Source organism: Zonotrichia leucophrys, chromosome 21 (genome assembly GCF_028769735.1).
Source record: "Zonotrichia leucophrys gambelii isolate GWCS_2022_RI chromosome 21, RI_Zleu_2.0, whole genome shotgun sequence".
Classification (NCBI taxonomy): domain Eukaryota; kingdom Metazoa; phylum Chordata; class Aves; order Passeriformes; family Passerellidae; genus Zonotrichia; species Zonotrichia leucophrys.
Window position 1 is genome coordinate 5,882,343 of NC_088190.1, and position 16,717 is coordinate 5,899,059.

The window sequence follows — 16,717 nt, forward strand, 5'->3', positions numbered from 1 at the left end:
AGCTCAGCGCCTGCAGGATGGTAAAGCTTCCCTCTGCTTTATCCTCCTTGGCAGTGCCCTGTTTCCATCCCTGTTTCCAGCCCTGTTTCCATCCCTGTTTCCAGCCCTGTTTCCAGCCCTGTTTCCCTCCCTGTTTCCAGCCCTGTTTCCCTGTTTCCTGCTGTGTTTCCACCCCTCTTTCCAGCCCTGTTTCCAGCTTTGTTTCCATCCCTGTTTCCAGCCCTGTTTCCCTCCCTGTTTCCAGCCCTGTTTCCAGCCCTGTTTCCAGCCCTGTTTCCAGCCCTGTTTCCAGCCCTGTTTCCTGCCCTGTTTCCTGCCCTGTTTCCAGCTTTGTTTCCCACCCTGTTTCCAGCCGTGTTTCCAGCCCTGTTTCCCTGTTTCCAGCCCTGTTTCCAGCCCTGTTTCCCTGTTTCCAGCCCTGTTTCCGCCTGTTTCCTGTTTCCAGCCCTGTTTCCAGCCCTGTTTCCGCCCTGTTTCCAGCCTGTTTCCAGCTTTGTTTCCAGCCTGTTTCCAGCCCTGTTTCCAGCCCTGTTTCCAGCCCTGTTTCCCTGTTTCCAGCCCTGTTTCCAGCCCTGTTTCCCTGTTTCCAGCCCTGTTTCCAGCCCTGTTTCCAGCCCTGTTTCCAGCCCTGTTTCCAGCCCTGTTTCCCTATTTCCAGCCCTGTTTCCAGCTTTGTTTCCAGCCCTATTTCCAGCCCTGTTTCCCTTTTTCCAGCCCTGTTTCCAGCTTTGTTTCCGGCCCTTTTTCCCTGTTTCCAGCTTTGTTTCCAGCCCTGTTTCCCTGTTTCCTGCCCTGTTTCCAGCCCTGTTTCCAGCTGTGTTTTCCACCCTGTTTCCCGCCCTGTTTCCAGCCCTGTTTCCCTGTTTCCAGCCCTGTTTCCCTGTTTCCAGCCCTGTTTCCAGCTCTGTTTCCCGCCCTGTTTCCAGCCCTGTTTCCCTGTTTCCAGCCCTGTTTCCCTGTTTCCAGCTTTGTTTCCAGCCCTGTTTCCCGCCTGCCGCTCCTGGGGAGTCCCCAGCCTGCAGCTGACTCACTGCTCTCAAATAAATCAGCGGGCAGAAATGACAATTGTGCCACATTTTAAAATTGCAGGAGGAGGGTGCAGGGCAGGCTGTGAGCTCCTTGATTCAGCGCCGCTGCCATTGACGGGAAGCAGCAGGTCTCCCGTTCCATCCAGGGGCTTGCAGCCTCTCTTTTATCTCCTTTTGTGGGAACAAAGGACAGCTGGCTTTGTGTTCTCCGCTCACTGCTTTCATTTCTCACACGTAAACCCAGCGTAGCTTCATCACCACTAGGCCTACAAACTGGAATTGCCTGAAAATGAGAAATTTCTCTGCAAACGAGGAGTGGTTTGTGGGGTATCAGGATTTGAAATGTCATCTTTGCATTTAGAACTGAGCAGAGGAAAATTCTGTGTGTTAAATGAGCTGCAATGTCCTGAGAGCAGGAATGGGGCCCCATTCCTTCCAACACAGGATATTCCATGAAACCAGATGTATTTGAGTCTGAATCTCATGGCTGGATTATTGCATGTTGAGTCTTTGAGAATCAGCCCATGTGGATAAAATTTAGATTGGATTATGAACAAATTTAATCTTGATTAATGGAAAATAGATACATAGGTAAATATTTTAAGTTATTAATAGATTTTATTGTGGTTTATAAAAAATGGACACATAAATAGTGTGAGTAAGAGCACACATCCTTATATGTAATCATGGAATGCCAATAAGTGTTTTAAAAGGGCTTGTAAACTACACCTGTAGTAAAGTGCATGTAGATTCCATTCCATCCACTCTTTTGTCAGTTGTATTTTATATTCTACTTGAAAGGCATGTAATTCAACAAATCTGGATTTAGTTTTTGTAAGTTTACAGCATGAAAATCACAAGCTAATATTGAGGTGGACTAGAAAAGAAAATCTCCACATTCTTGTGTTTGTGGTAACATTAATTCTGGATAAACAACTATTATATAATATATTGCATTTTCTCTAGTGATGAAAATCAGAAACAATCAATGCACTGCTTATTTTATGCCTACCCCTTGTTTAACTGAGAACAATCTTTCTCATTGCTCAATTTTCCCATCTGATTTTGCTGACAGTAAAACGCAAAAATAATTATACATCAATGCCGTGATGCTGTAGAGTGAAAGTGATTTTTTAAGTGATTTTAGAAATATCTGGGCTGGACAGAAGAGCATCCGAGGTGGCGTTGGAGCGCTCGGGCTGTTGGGCAGCGTTGGTTCCCGGCTTGCGCGGGGGCGTGAACGGCCCTGGAATCCGGCTATCTGGTGAGGGGCGAAGGCCAGGGCCCCTGTGCATCAGAAAACAGCCCCCCTCGGCGGCTTTGGCCTCGGGCTGAGCTGGGGGGATAGCTCGGAGCAGCGCGGTGAGAGACGAATTAGGAGGCGACCACTTGCTGGGGGTAAACTGTCGGTTTATTACAGAAGAACCAACAAGGAGGGGAAACACCCAGCAAATGGCCCCGAACAAGGGGCAGGAGAGGGTTTTAAGGGAAAAGGGGGGAAGAAGGCAGGGAAACCCGGCTATCCAATAGAAATATTTGGAGGTACGAAACATAACTGATACACTAAAGTAACCAACTGTTATAAATCATAGGAGGGGCTCCGGGGCTACAGCCAACCATACCTCCCAGAGAAAGGAAAATTCTCGAAACCTGGGAGGAGAAAAAGAGTGATTGACTGACCCCAAGGAGGAAACAACTTTCACTTTATAAGAGAAACCAAGGGAGGAGCAGTTTCATTTCCATAGCAACATAACTGGCAGGGTAGCAGCAGGAAGTAATACAGAAAATGGGGGGAGCAAACTAACGAACTTAAGAACACACCACAGCACCGGCTCCCTCCGGCGCCGCGCGTGTGTTGTGGCAGCGCTGGGGGTTTGGTTCCTCGTTGTGCTGGCATTGCTGGCTTTGTGCTCCTCTGACTTCCCAGCCATGTGGCAGAGCAGGTTCTGCCGTGCTGGGAGAAGGCCCAGTGCCAGAGCACGCTCTGCTTCTGCAAAAAATCACCCCGCCTTTAACGCTGCTAGCGGAAGCCCAAAATGAAGTTACAGAGCTATTTTTGACCTGCCCCAAAACCTAGTGATACTTTGAATATTTTAAAAGAGGAGATTATCAGAGCTGTTGTTTTATCCTGTTATGTTGCCGTGTTAAAATTTCCCTAGCTCGTTCTAAAAGCTTTATGAACCCACTTTTGCCAGAAGAATTTTTAATAACTTATTTTCTGCGTTGGCAACGGGTGGTTGTTTTCAAAATTACTCACAGGGAAAAGCAAAGCCATATTCTCATTTTAATATTCTGGGAACTTGTCCTTGAGCAGCTTTCAGGCTTCAGATCTGTATATTTTTAAAGCTGAAAAAGAGTTGTATTTTGCTGCTCAAGACTCCACATAATTCCCTGTCAGATGCTTTATTTTGATTGTGCTGTGAGCTATAACTGGGTGACACAGCAGCTATAATTAACTCTTCCATCATTCTCCCATTCACAGAACATCAAACCTTTGACTTACTTTTGAATTATTATATCCATGTTTCTTCAATTGGAAAAGCGATGGGGATTTCCCTAAAGAAAGGGGGGGATTGTTCTTGCAATCTTTTTTTTTTCTTGTCTAAAAATAGTCAGGAAATAATGACTTTATTTTTTTTCTGGAATGTCTCAGAAAGTCTTGCTTTGCTGAGGGACACATATCCTTAAAACTCCCTGGGGAAATGGAAGTTACCAGTATGATCCTTGTTTCCCAAAGTTGCACAGAATTCAGGTTCTTTTGTAGAATTTATCACCCTGTTGCCCTGCTGTGTCATCATTTGGATATCTAATGGTATTATCCCAAGATAATATTTTTTTTCTATTGGAATGCTGTGATTTTAACAGTATGCTCCATATTTTTAATATCATAAAAAACCCCAAACTGTAAAAATAGCCTGTCTCCATTCTAAAGCACTGCTCAATTCAGTGCTGCCTCTTGCCCGAGAGATGCAATCTCAGCCCACTGCAATTCTGAGGGCTTTGGGATCATCAAGATGTGAGAAGGGAAACTGGAAATGGGCACAGGGCAGAGGGTTCTGCAGCCCTAAAATCCTATTTTTGCCTTTCCCAGGGGCTGCTGAACCACATGGAGCTGCTGTCAGCTTGGGAATTATTTTCAGTTTCTCCCCACACACATTCTCTGCCCTATATTTGTGTTTGAAGAAGTTTCTCTATTCTTTGCCAGTTTATTTCCCAGTAGCAGCCAATGGCTGATGTTACTCCTGGAGCACACTGAGGGCCTGTTCCTGTGGGGTTGGGTTTGTTTTTCTCCCAAAATGCTGTAGAGAAGAACTTCAGTTTGGTGATTTAGTGGAATGGAGTAAAGATGAGGAAGAAATGCTCCACTCTTCACTTTCAATGATGAAATAGTTCATTAATGAAGAAGGCACAAAAGGAGGGTGTACAGATGAGACAGAAATAAAGGCATTTTACCAATTTAGCAGAAAAATGAGGCTGTGAAGGGACATCTTGATGGTGGGAGATTGCTTGCTGGCAAGCACAAGGGACTGTAGCTGGGAAGGGAAATGTTATTTATTATCCACGAAGCGAGAGGTTGGCTGGTGCAGGGCAGCTGGGGAAGGGCTCAGTTTTTCACTCCATTCCTGGCATGGCTTTATTTTCACTCCTCTCCCAAAGTGATGCTGAACTTCCTCCTCTGGGGCCGGAGGAGTAGGAGGAGAATGTGTGGGAAAGGCACCAACGTGTGAAGTGGCTGCATGGGGTGGGAGGGTTGTAATGAGAGGGTGAGACCGGCAGCAGAGTTTCTCATGTTTATTATTGCTTCTGCATTTTTGACCCTTTTTGTTGTGTTTTATTTTGGTCTGGCCTGTTTTTATATCCTTCTGGATTGTTTGTAAGTATTTTGGGACAGAGATTGTCTTCCCTTCTGCGCCTCCAAATATAATGGGGACAGAGCCCAAGGGCTTTGGGAATGTGCCATGGTGCTCGTTGCACCAAGATGTTCAGAAAGAAAACCAGGTTTTTTGAACGTTTGAAAAAAAACCACCCACAAAAAAAGCAGCAGAAGAGCTCACAAAATCAAATCTTGGAAATTACTAGAAGCCTGAAATGGTTTCCCTGAGAAAAGAAATGGAAAAGTTAAGTGGTTTAATGGCAAGAAGGTTTGTAAGAAGGGTATGAAATATTTAAGATAAGAAAAAGATAAACTTGCGTATCGTTTTTCTAATACGATATGGAGAGGAATATAAAAATTCAATCAAGCAGCAAATTTCAGACTGCCAGGGTTATTTTAGTACGTGGCACATCTCCCCCCCTCCAGCCTCCGAGTTAAAATTCCAGCAGAATTTTTTCGAAGGCTGCTCGTGTAATGGAGAATGAAAGTCTCCGGGGTTATGTCAGACAAAATTATTTTTAGCGCTGTTCTGAGCCCTCGTGCCTCGGGGAAGAAATGAGCCACTGAAGCAGGATGACGTGTCCCCACTGGGCAAGCTTTAATAACATGATATTCTCTGTATTTCTGCCTCTCCTCGAAGCACCGAATGATCCTGAGTCTGTGGGTTAGATTGGCTCCCTCTGTGATCTAATATGCAAATCCTCTTCCGCTGTAATTATTGTTTATAAAAGGTGTTCTCGGGTCTGAATTCTTCATGTCTGCAGTTGGAGATTGAGGCTGAGCCAGGAAATAGTGTTTGCTGGTTCATAGAGAATCCTGGAATGGTTTGAGCTGGAAGGGATCTCAAAGATCACCTTGTTCCACCCTGGGCCATGGCTGGGACAGGGACAGGGACATCCCCACCCATCCAGGCTGTTCCCAAGCAGCTGACCAAAATGATTTTCACACAAGGTCTCTTTGGAGTACAGATCTTTTCAGGGAAGATGCCTGAGAGCACAATAATATTTCTTTCCTGTACATGAGCGTGCTGGGAGGGGTTTTGAGGCATTGTCAGACCTGTGCATCCTCCCTGTATTTCTCCACTCTTCCTACACAGCTCCTGAGCCGGTCCAACGTTGCATTACACTTAATTAAATCTCCACCAGGGTGTCAGGGTGGGTAACAGGATCTCCCTGACATTTTACCCACATTCCACTTCCCTGCCTGTCTCCTCTGGGGGCTTTGGAGGGGGATATTGGTAGGAAGACACTTAAATCTGTGTGAATAGCAGGCAGCAGCACAGCAACAGAACCGGCCACAAAAGGAAAGAAGCCCTGTGGATGGGCAGAAACTCTGAAATTTTGCTTTTTTAATAAGATAACCATTTCCTGGGTGACTTTGCCCTCACCTGTGCTTCCCTGTGTGCCATTGCAGCAGTGACTCCAGCAGCAGCTCGAGCGACGAGTCCCCGGCGCGCTCGGTGCAGTCGACGGCCGTGCCCGCGCCCGCGTCCCAGCTGCTGCCGTCGCTGGAGAAGGATGAGCCCAGGAAGAGCTTTGGGATCAAGGTGCAAAATCTTCCAGTGCGCTCAACAGGTAAATTCACTCAGGAAAAGGGGGTGGGACTGGTGGGTAACCTGTACTGAGTCTTTGACACACGGCAGCCACGTGCTGCCTCCCAGGATGGGATTCTCTCCCTGCTTCTGCCTCTGTTCTGGTGTGACAGTGGGAAAATTGCTTAATTAGTGACCATCTGTGAGAAACCCTGCTGGTCCCAGCTCCAAGTCCTGGGCATTTCCAGCTCCTGGAACTGGTGCTTCCAACAGTAATGTGGACTTTCCCAGGGAAAAAACTGACATGTCTCCATTTTTAACTTAAAACTGATTGCTTTATCTCACCCTGCTTCAACTTATTTTTTAATCCAAAAAGTCAAGGATTTTCTGTTGCAGTTTGAGTGCTTTAAAACACCCCTGAGCATATTTGTGAAGGCAATGTATGTTGCATGGAAAATAACCCAGGAAACCACATGCTGAGGGCGCCCATGATTGCTCCCTGTTCCCTGTGCTGAGCACAGGAGAGATCCCACAGGAAAAACCAGCATGGCATCAGTTGTGAAACAGTTTTAACAGAATTCATGGATGCAGCAGCACTGGCTGAGCTAAAATAATATCTGTTAATCTTGTGAGCAGACTACCTCACGTGTTGGTATCTTCCTATAGATTTAATGCCTGTCATATTCCTTGGAAGGACACAGAGCTGAGGTCAATATCCCACAAATCCCAGACAGATTGTGTGGGGCTGAGTCAGATCTGCAAAATCTGATGAATCTGCCTGGTTGTATTTCTGAATTGACTGAACTGAACGCTGTGTGACTCCAGCCTCCACTCCAGACACCTCATCCCAGCTGTGCACAGTATTCCTGTGGGATTTTTAATCGAGTATCCCTGTTAGTTCTTCTTTGCCTGGAGCTGGGTGTCTCTTAGAAGCAAAAACCATCCACCACCAGCTTTAGCCATGTAAAACCTCATGTGTGCAGTTTCTTGGGTTTAAAAGAGAAGGATCAGCAAGAAACTTTGGACACAGTCAAAATCAACATCCCAAATTAAAAAGGGCAGTTGTGTGAGCACAGAGTTAAGTGGGATGAAGTCACATTTCAGAAAGACAGTCAGAGTTCTTCATGGTGAGTCTTTTATGGTGCTGCTGAGCTGGTAGGAGTGACGTTTCTGCAGTATTAATGTTTATTTGTTGGTTTAGATACAAGCCTTAAAGATGGACTTTTCCACGAATTCAAGAAGTACGGGAAGGTGACGTCGGTGCAGATCCACGGCGCGTCCGAGGAGCGCTACGGGCTCGTGTTCTTCCGGCAGCAGGAGGACCAGGAGAAAGCACTGAATGCCTCCAAAGGAAAGCTCTTCTTTGGCATGCAGATTGAAGTCACAGCCTGGATAGGACCAGGTAAGATCCATGCCCTTCTCCCATGGGACGCTAGAAGCTGTTGTAAAGAGGCTGAATCAAAGTAGGAAGCATGCTTTAAAGAAACTGGGGAGAATGCCACGATAAACTCCGGAGCAAAAAGAGTGGATGCTCTTGGATCAAACAGCAAGAGAGAAGGAAAGCTGCCATCCTCCCAAAGAGTGGGATCTGCTGCAAGGAACGATCTCATCTGCTGTGTCTCGGTGGAGCAGCTGCCAGTGGGTGGTGTGAGCACAGCACTGAGTCCTCCCAGCCTCGTTTCGTCTCCTTTTAATTAAAACAGCCAACGAGTGCTGCGTTTGGAGGCTGTGGCAGCACAGCCCACGTGACCAGCCAGTGAGAGCTGCAGCCCTGAGCACGTGGTGAAGTTCTCAGACTGCATTTCAATGGCTTCTTTAAAAATTGATTCCTGAAAACAAACTCCTGCCACGTGCTCTTCCCCAAGCACAGGGAAGCTTTACTGGAATTCATGCACTCAAGCATTGATACTTGGTAAATTTCCAGACAAGCATTTGAAAGGTGCAGCTCCCTTTCACCTGAGGATGCTCAGATTCCTCTGTGGAATATAAAGATTCTTGATCCCACATCAATAACAAGTCATGGGTGCAGTACTGGGTGTTTTTCTCAAAGACAGTGGTTACCCTTGTTCAGATCAAGGAGGCCTGAATAAACCAGCATGATCCAAATCTCCAATTATTACAAATTTCCTGCTCTCTTTTTATCCTAGAAACCGAAAGCGAGAATGAATTTCGTCCTTTGGATGAAAGGATAGATGAGTTTCACCCAAAGGCAACGAGAACTCTGTTCATTGGCAACCTGGAGAAAACCACCACCTACCACGACCTTCGCAACATCTTCCAGCGCTTTGGGGGAATAGTGGTACGTGAGTGGTGTCCTGTGTGGGGTGGCACTGCCCCCTCTCTGTACAGACCTGTGAAATGCTCTGAGTGCTGCTAAATCTGTCAACGACTGATAATTCAGTCTTTCGGTAATAATCTGAGTCACTCATCTTGCTGGAATATACCTGAAAGCTTTTCTTTGTATTCAGAGTTCAGCATACGAATGTTGAGGGGTAGCTTAGCAGGAAAAACAGTCCTAGGAGTGTTTACAGCAAATGTCTCTCCTGGTAATTCTCTCCTGGTAGCTCCAAAGCTGGCTGGGTATTTGGGGTGTGAATGTGCCAGGTGATGTTCTCACGTACTGCTACAACTGTGTGAATCTGAGTTTCCTGTTGATTCCTGGAACAGGGAGTTTGGTCAGTGTGTGTGGAAGCAGCCCCATGCCCAGGCAGAGGGGACTGGAGCAGAGGGATCAGTGATGGCACGTGAGGGATTTGGGTTTTCAGCTGAGGAGAAGTGTCCAGACGAGGTAGAGCAGCCCCCTCTTCTCTGCTCATGGCTTTCTGTCAATTCACATCTATGTTATATTTAACGAAATTTTCCACATAAGTTTTGCAACTATCCTGCTTAATTAATTTTCATATGGGCATGGAGTGAGAGGACAAGGCTTAGGGTGAAGGAGGGCAGAGTTATGCAGGATATTGGGAAGGAATTCTTCCCCAGGAGGGTGCAGAGGCCCTGGCACAGGTTGCCCAGAGCAGCTGTGGCTGCCTCATTCCTAGAGGCAAGGCCAGGTTGGAGGGGGCTTGGAGCAGCCTGGGACAGTGGAAGGGGTCCCTGCCATGGCAGGGGGTGGAACTGCATGAGCTGTAAGGATCCTTCCAGCCCAAACCATTCTGGGATCCATTCTGGGATTCCTGTTGAGTCTGAGCTTCAGACAGTTTGTGCTCTCCCTGTCAGCTGTGGGTGCCTGTGAATGTGCTGTGCCTCCTTCTCTCTGCTCTGACATTGCTGCAGCTGAGGAATCAGTCACACATTCCAGGAGCCCCATCCCTGCTACTCCCCAAAAGAAAAGGAGGTTGCTTCCATGTACAGTGTGAACAAATATAAAATCCCCGTTTTATGATGTCTGGCAGCCCTTGTGTATGCAGACTTCGCTGTATCCTTGACATCAATAGTGATTTATGAATTCGTGCCATGTCTGTGGCTTGAACCCTTTTCCAGTGTTAGAGCAGCAGAGCTCTCCTGATAAAGATGCTTATCAGTGCTAGTGTAAATTGGCTTTTGTGTGCTGTGGTGCTCCCTGTCAGCATTATTAATGGCTCAGAATTGGGAGGCAGCGCTGCCTCGCCGTTTCCAGGAAAACTTGCAAGCTCAGGTGCAGGAGGGACCAGCTTTATAACCTTTCTGAGGGGTAATGAGCACAATAATGATACTTTATTTGCCTGTCACAAGGAATTGCTTGCCCAGGGTGAGTGGTCAAGTATAATTTGCCATGGTTGCAGTTGTGCTACTTCAGACACTTGGAAATGTAGTTTTCTATTAATATTTCACTTAAATCATTAGGCCTGGGCTGTAGGAGTCTAATAGTTGTGTAAATCTCCCTGTTTACTTCTGTTTTCCCAGATAAAGAGCTGTTGGGTGAGACCGTGTCAAAGTGCTGCCTTGTCCCTAAATTTATTAACCATGAAATTAGCCTGTCCTGGATGTTGGAACATTTGTGCTTAGATCCATATGTGGCTCACAAAGGCAGCTCCTGCTATTCCAGCAAATAAAGCCAAACCCTCCACCTCCTATTTTCAGCTTGGAATGAATCATAGTATCATGAGTTTGTTCAGAGGCTTTGGGTACATTTCCAGTGCTAGTGCTGAGCTTGTTTGTTAACCAAATGTCAGCTCCTGGCTTGCTGGGCTTTTTTAAATCTATTAAAATCAGCCTTTATTTGGCTTTGTGAGCCTCTGGCTGTACTTGTGAATGGGCCCATGGTGGCTTGGTTTTAGAGAGCAACAGCAACCAAAGTTGAGACTCTTTTTGCCTTTGCCATGAGTCAAACTGGTTCAAGAGATGAGTCCAGCATCACTTTGTGTTTCTAGGAACAGGATGGATCATGATTATTTGGAAAAGAAGCCCGGCTTGGCTCAGAGATGAGGATCGGAGCAGGTTGTTTTCTCGTGAGCCTTTGTGAGCGAAAATTAATCTGTATTTCTTTGATCCTGAATTGTCTCTTCTTGATATAGTATTAACAGCCTAAAGCTGGTGTTTGTTGATCAGGTCAGGCTTAGTTCTGCAGGCTTGGATTTTAAATCTGCGGGATAAAGAGCTTTCCCTGCTCAGTAAGGATTTGGTTTTGAGATGCAGCAGAACAGCAAAGTTTTAACTGTCTACTATTGTTTAAATCCTCCCTCTGAAGAAAATATTAATTAAAGAGCTTGCTGTGCCACGTGTCCCTGAAAAAAAAAAACCAAAACAAGTCCTCTTAGATGGGATTGAGTGCTGACTGTGGGCTGTTGTGTTTTGTGCTTGTCCCCAGGACATCGACATTAAGAAGGTGAACGGCGTCCCTCAGTACGCGTTCCTGCAGTACTGCGACATCGCCAGCGTCTGCAAAGCCATTAAGAAGATGGATGGGGAATATCTTGGAAATAACCGGCTGAAGGTAAAGAAATCCTCCCCTGGACTGTATCCTCCTTGTGTCTCCCGCTGCTGCATCGTGGGATGTTTTGCAGTGAGGTACTTTATGGAAGTAAGATGGTTTTTAATGTGAGGTCATAACAGAGCGTGATGGTTTCAACCACCACCTGATTGGGATTAATCAGCGTTTTTGTAGGCTCTGTGCACACCCAGTCCTGGGATTGAGCACTCAGAGTCTGACGTTCCCTGGCCTGTTAGGACCAATTGGCAGGGCAGTGCTGGGAGTCCATCCCCCTCCCCATGGCAAACGGGGCCTGTCAGGGCCCAGAGCTGTCAACCTGTCACTTCTCAGACATTCAAACTGTAGAAGAACCCAATGTTGTCAAACACTCTGTTTGTTTAAACAAGCAGAATTATTTTCATTAATTGCTCTTTGATTTTTGTCTTGCACCTGCACCAGATGCTAATTTTAGAAAACCCATACAAACAACAGCTTTCTCCAGATAAGTCTTTCATCAGGCAGGCTCTGATCCATGAGTTTAACCCTTGTGCACTGTACTGATGGAAGTTTTGCCCTTTTGTGTCCAGCTGGGTTTTGGGAAGAGCATGCCTACAAACTGCGTGTGGTTAGATGGGCTTTCCACAAACGTTACGGATCAGTATCTGACCCGACACTTCTGCCGCTACGGGCCTGTGGTGAAGGTAGGTGGGAGGCTTTGGCATGTGCTTCCGAGTCCTTACTGTCTTCCTTTCTTCCCATCCTGTCCTTTCAACCCCACTGTCCAGGGCTTTATAGCTCAGGTAGAAAAAAATTCTCTCTGGGGTGGAATTTGGCTGACAGGGCTCTGTCAACATAGACAGCAAGCAAAAAGAATTATTTTGAGTGAGCCGAGATGTTGAGCATTGGAAACCATTTGTTGCTCTTGTGCAGTACAGTCTCTCCCCAGTAAAAATTTTTTAAATGTTAGTTGGAAGAACAACAGTCTAATTACGTAATTACTCATACTCGCTAATTACATAATTAGACATAACTATGATTTTTTTCATCAGACCGAGAAAAAAAAGATTTTTTAAAAGCAGTCAGGACAATCACAGTGCCAAAAGTACATGGAAAAAGAGAGAAAGTCAACAATGGTGCAACACACCCCTGTCATGCAGTGGGAGCCTCTCCCATGCAAGTGATTTATCACGTGCTTAAACTTCAGTGTGGGAGTTGTCCTGTGTGTTTTTATTGGACATGGATGTGCTTAAAATTAAGCAACGTGTGTAAATCTTTGCAGGATCAGGGTCTGGCCTCTCCAAAGGATTTTTGTGGGTTTGTGTTGCAGCTTTGACATTCTTTATTGTAGCTGTTGTTGCTTGAATAATACATTTATGCTGCTAAAGAAAGGCAGTATTTGGAAATTGGGTGTTTAAAAAGTGGTGAGTGGTACTGCAGACTGATAACAAAATCTGGTTCCACTTTGGGATTAAATGTTTCCTTTACCTTTTTTCCCCCCTAAAACACATTGGAAATTAAAAAAAAAAAAAACACACACATAAAAAAACCCTTAACAAAGAAATTATACAAAACTCAGTCAACAAAGAAAAAATACTCAAAGTAAAATACAGAAAAACAAAATAAAGGCATAATATACCTCAAGCCACAATATCCACAATTCAAAGCAGTCCCGTGTCCTTTTATTGTCTCTTCATTCCAATATGCCTCATCAGAAAAGTCTGGAAATTCACCTTGCTAAAAATTATTTCCTTCCTGGTATCCTCATGACTTAGGATTTTGTTGGGACTGACATTAAGTCCTGTGGATGAGGCTCTTATTTGGTTTTTGTTTTGTTTTTTTGTTTTTTACAGGTGGTGTTTGACCGCTTAAAAGGCATGGCCCTGGTTCTCTACAATGAGATTGAATATGCACAAGCAGCTGTAAAAGAGACCAAGGGGAGGAAAATCGGTGGGAATAAAATTAAGGTGTGCAGAATGACCTCCAAACCAAAGCAAAACAGGCAAAAAAAGAGGAACAAATTGTGTTTAGGCCTTCCCCCTTAAATGCTGGCAGTGCAGACTGCCAGGCTCAAGGAATACTTGACACATGTCCCACATATCAAAGGCTTAAATTATATTTTTATGCTCGGCTTATCAAGATGTCAGGGAATCCTGAACTGTTACTTACAAAGCCTTTTTCCAGTATTCTGCTGTTTGTTTCGCTGAACTTGTCTCTCTGAGCTCCTGAGTGTTGGTGTCCGTGTCACTGCCTCGTTTACCCCAATCCAAGGCACACTTTTGTCTGTTTTTGTGTTAAAAAAGGGAAATCTGAAGGTGTGAGTTCCTCCAGGAAAACACATGGCTGCATCCAGCTGCCCCGTGGCTCTGGGGTGCACTAACCTCAACATGCAGTCATGGAATTATGGAATGGTTTGGGTTGGAAAAGACCTTAAAAATCATCTTGTCCTTCCTTGCAACACATTTTAAACAATAATTGAAAATATTACTTTAAAAACACACACAGAAAGTACTTTTCTTTCTGGAGCAACACTTAACATGTACAGGGATATCTTGGATTTGGGTGAATGTGGTGATGCCTGTTCTGACTGTCCCATCAGTCCCACTAACTGGGGACAGGAGGTGTCAGCCAACCCTTTGAATTATCTTCCTCCTCCTCCTCCTCCTTCCTCCTCTCCTAAAGAGTGGGCAGTGATGTCAGCTGTGGTGTCAGCAGCTTCCCATCTCACCCAGGGCTGGGAGTTGGCTGTTCTGTAGTTTCTGAGCGTGGTGTTGGGTATCAGTCACCTTCCAGTGCAGAAAGCATGTGGTCCCTTAAAAGTTTCACAATTTGTGTGGATCTTGCTGCTTAATGACTTTGGAATAAGCAACACCCCCAGTGTAGGCCTGTGCTCCATTGCTGTGGTTACACACAGACTGGGCTGATTCAAAAAAGAACAGGAACTAGAATGTTAAAAATATTCCATTATGTGGCATACACATAATGAAATTTGTTCTATTCCCTAATTTTTTTTCACTATGCCATTAGCTTAAGTACTAGAAAACACCGATTTTTGGAGCAGCTGGCACAGGGAGCTGCAGTTCAGGAGCCTTGGTTCTTTCCCTGCTCTATAACCCCAGGCAAACACCATGGAGTCCAGAATGGATTTGTAATCCTGACCCTCTGTAGCACTGCCCTGAGATAAAAAGGACTTTGGAACTGTCCTGGCATTAAAAACATCAATACCACGATAATAATGTGTATTTTTCCTGCTGCTTTGCCCAACAGAAGCCTCTGGGATGGCAGCTTACAACAACAACATAGTAAGGAGGTAGTTACACAGCTCCACTGAGAAATGTCTTTATTCCTGGGGATATACAGGGCCAGAATTGGGAAGTGTTTGACATTTTTTATTAAATTTTACCCCATTTTCAGTTCTGCTCCCACCTTCAGCAGACAGGGAAATGTTGGCAGAGTGAGATTTTCTGTGACTGAATGTGATTTCCCCTTTCTTTTTCAGGTGGACTTTGCTAATCGGGAGAGTCAGTTGGCATTTTATCATTCCATGGAGAAAACGGGTCAGGATATCAGAGACTTCTATGAAATGCTGGCAGAAAGAAGGCATGTATCAACATTTTAATTCCATTTTTTGTTTTCCAGCATCACCTTACACAATCCTTTTACAATCATTGTCCTCCACATCATACAATCCAACTTTCTTTAGGCTGTAATTCTTAAAAAGTTTTTTTCCTCTCAACTTAATCCTTATTTTTTAAGTTTTATTAAAAACACCTGTGCATTTTAGTTTTTTTCTTTTTACCTCTTCACTATTTTTAAAATTAAATTTAGATGATCAAACTAAAGCTGTGCAGATGAGAGCAGGCAGGCTCTCACACATCCGAGGCGTAGCCAGTGAGTGGAATTCCTGCTGAGGTGGAGGTTTCAGTTGTCTGCATGATCCATATTTAAGTATCCTGTTTCTCTGGTGGGTCACCAGGACGCAGTTGGGAGTCATTCATCACGGCTTAGGAATGCAAAGAGCAGCTTATCTGTAACACAGAAATGTGTGTGTTGGTGGGTGTACATAAAGTCTGATAAACTGCTGCTCAGCCCTTGAGCAGAGAGTAAAATCTGATCCTCCACCTCCCTCTTTCCAACAGGTTTTTTTTTGTAACTTGATAAAATAATACATTTTGAGTAAGGATGCATTTTTATTTTGAATAAAGCTGTGTCCTGTGTGGCTGCCCCTTGGCAGCAGCTGGCACCACATGCTGCACAGCCACTTATTTGTCCTGAAAACCTGGCACAGAAACACTCCACATTTTGGGCTTTTTTACCTTCACTGACTGAAGAAACACCCCTGTTTTATTCCCTCCAGAGCCTGGCTCATGGTTAGGGCTCTGCCTGCCCAGGAGTCAGCACAGCATGATGCTGGGTGTACCTGGGAGCTGGATAAACCCAACAGTTTCTTGCAGCAGAATAGATTGGTGTGACAATGCAAAATGAGCAGATTTAAAAGCAAGCAGAGTTTGGAAATTGGTGATCAGAATTTGCATAATGGAAACACAAGTGTGCCTTCCCCAGGCCTTGCCAGATGTTGTGATGTGCCAGCAATAAGCATTTCCTCAGAACTGCACCGGATTCAGGCAAGAGAAGTGCATTTTTGGGTGTTTTTTAGCACACGGGACTGAGGTGGGCTTATCTTTGTCATGGAATAATCCTGAGCAGCACCCTGATTTCTGGTGTTTGGGCACACGTTAGTCTGGTTCTTCCTTCTCTGTCACTCTGCTCACACAGTCAGTAGGAGATCCATAGGGATAATGGATCATGGAGCAGTGGAGAGAGCTCTGCAGTGACTCTGTAATTCTGCAGCTTCAGGTGCTCCTCCTTGCAGAGGTGCTGAGATCTGCACAAACCACCTTCTCTTGAGGTTGTAGTTGGAGCCAGTCTAAATAGGACCCAAGGGAAAAAAAAAAACCCATGAAAAAGCAAACAATATCCCTGATCAATATTCTTAACTTCACAGCTGCTTTTCACAACATCCCACTTCACTTGCAGGATGAGGTCTTAGTCTTCTGTATTTTGTCCCTTTTTCAATTTTTTGCTTTTCATAAAAGGTGGAAGTTGCCAGCTTTTAACATAAAACATAAACTGTGAAGCCAAACAAACCCATGAGGAATCCCAGAATCATTTAGGTTGGGGAGGGCTTCCAAGGTCATGGAGTCCAACCTCGATCCCCCTGAGTGCCCCATCCAGGCCTTCCTTGGACACCTCCAGGGATGGAGGCTCCAAACCTCCCTGGGCAGCCCCTTCCATTTCCTGAGCACCCTCTCCATGGGGAAATTCCTCCTGAGCACCCTCTCCATGGGGAAATTCCTCCTGACCCTCTCCATGGGGAAATTCCTCCTGGTGTCCAA

General features: G+C 45.3%; 1 protein-coding gene across 4 annotated transcripts in view; it reads left to right on the forward strand.

Moving 5' to 3' along the window:
- The window catches only part of SPEN (spen family transcriptional repressor), a 67,810-nt gene that overhangs the window by 37,965 nt on the left and 13,128 nt on the right, over window positions 1-16,717 (forward strand). For 3 of the 4 annotated variants that reach the window (XM_064730884.1, XM_064730885.1, XM_064730886.1), the window contains 7 exons: window positions 6,316-6,476; window positions 7,635-7,835; window positions 8,581-8,732; window positions 11,223-11,348; window positions 11,912-12,025; window positions 13,175-13,288; window positions 14,821-14,921. In XM_064730884.1, the coding sequence (XP_064586954.1) occupies window positions 6,316-6,476; window positions 7,635-7,835; window positions 8,581-8,732; window positions 11,223-11,348; window positions 11,912-12,025; window positions 13,175-13,288; window positions 14,821-14,921 (969 nt within the window). The remainder of the gene's footprint in view (window positions 1-6,315; window positions 6,477-7,634; window positions 7,836-8,580; window positions 8,733-11,222; window positions 11,349-11,911; window positions 12,026-13,174; window positions 13,289-14,820; window positions 14,922-16,717) is intronic. The other variant, XM_064730887.1, reaches the window with a different exon arrangement.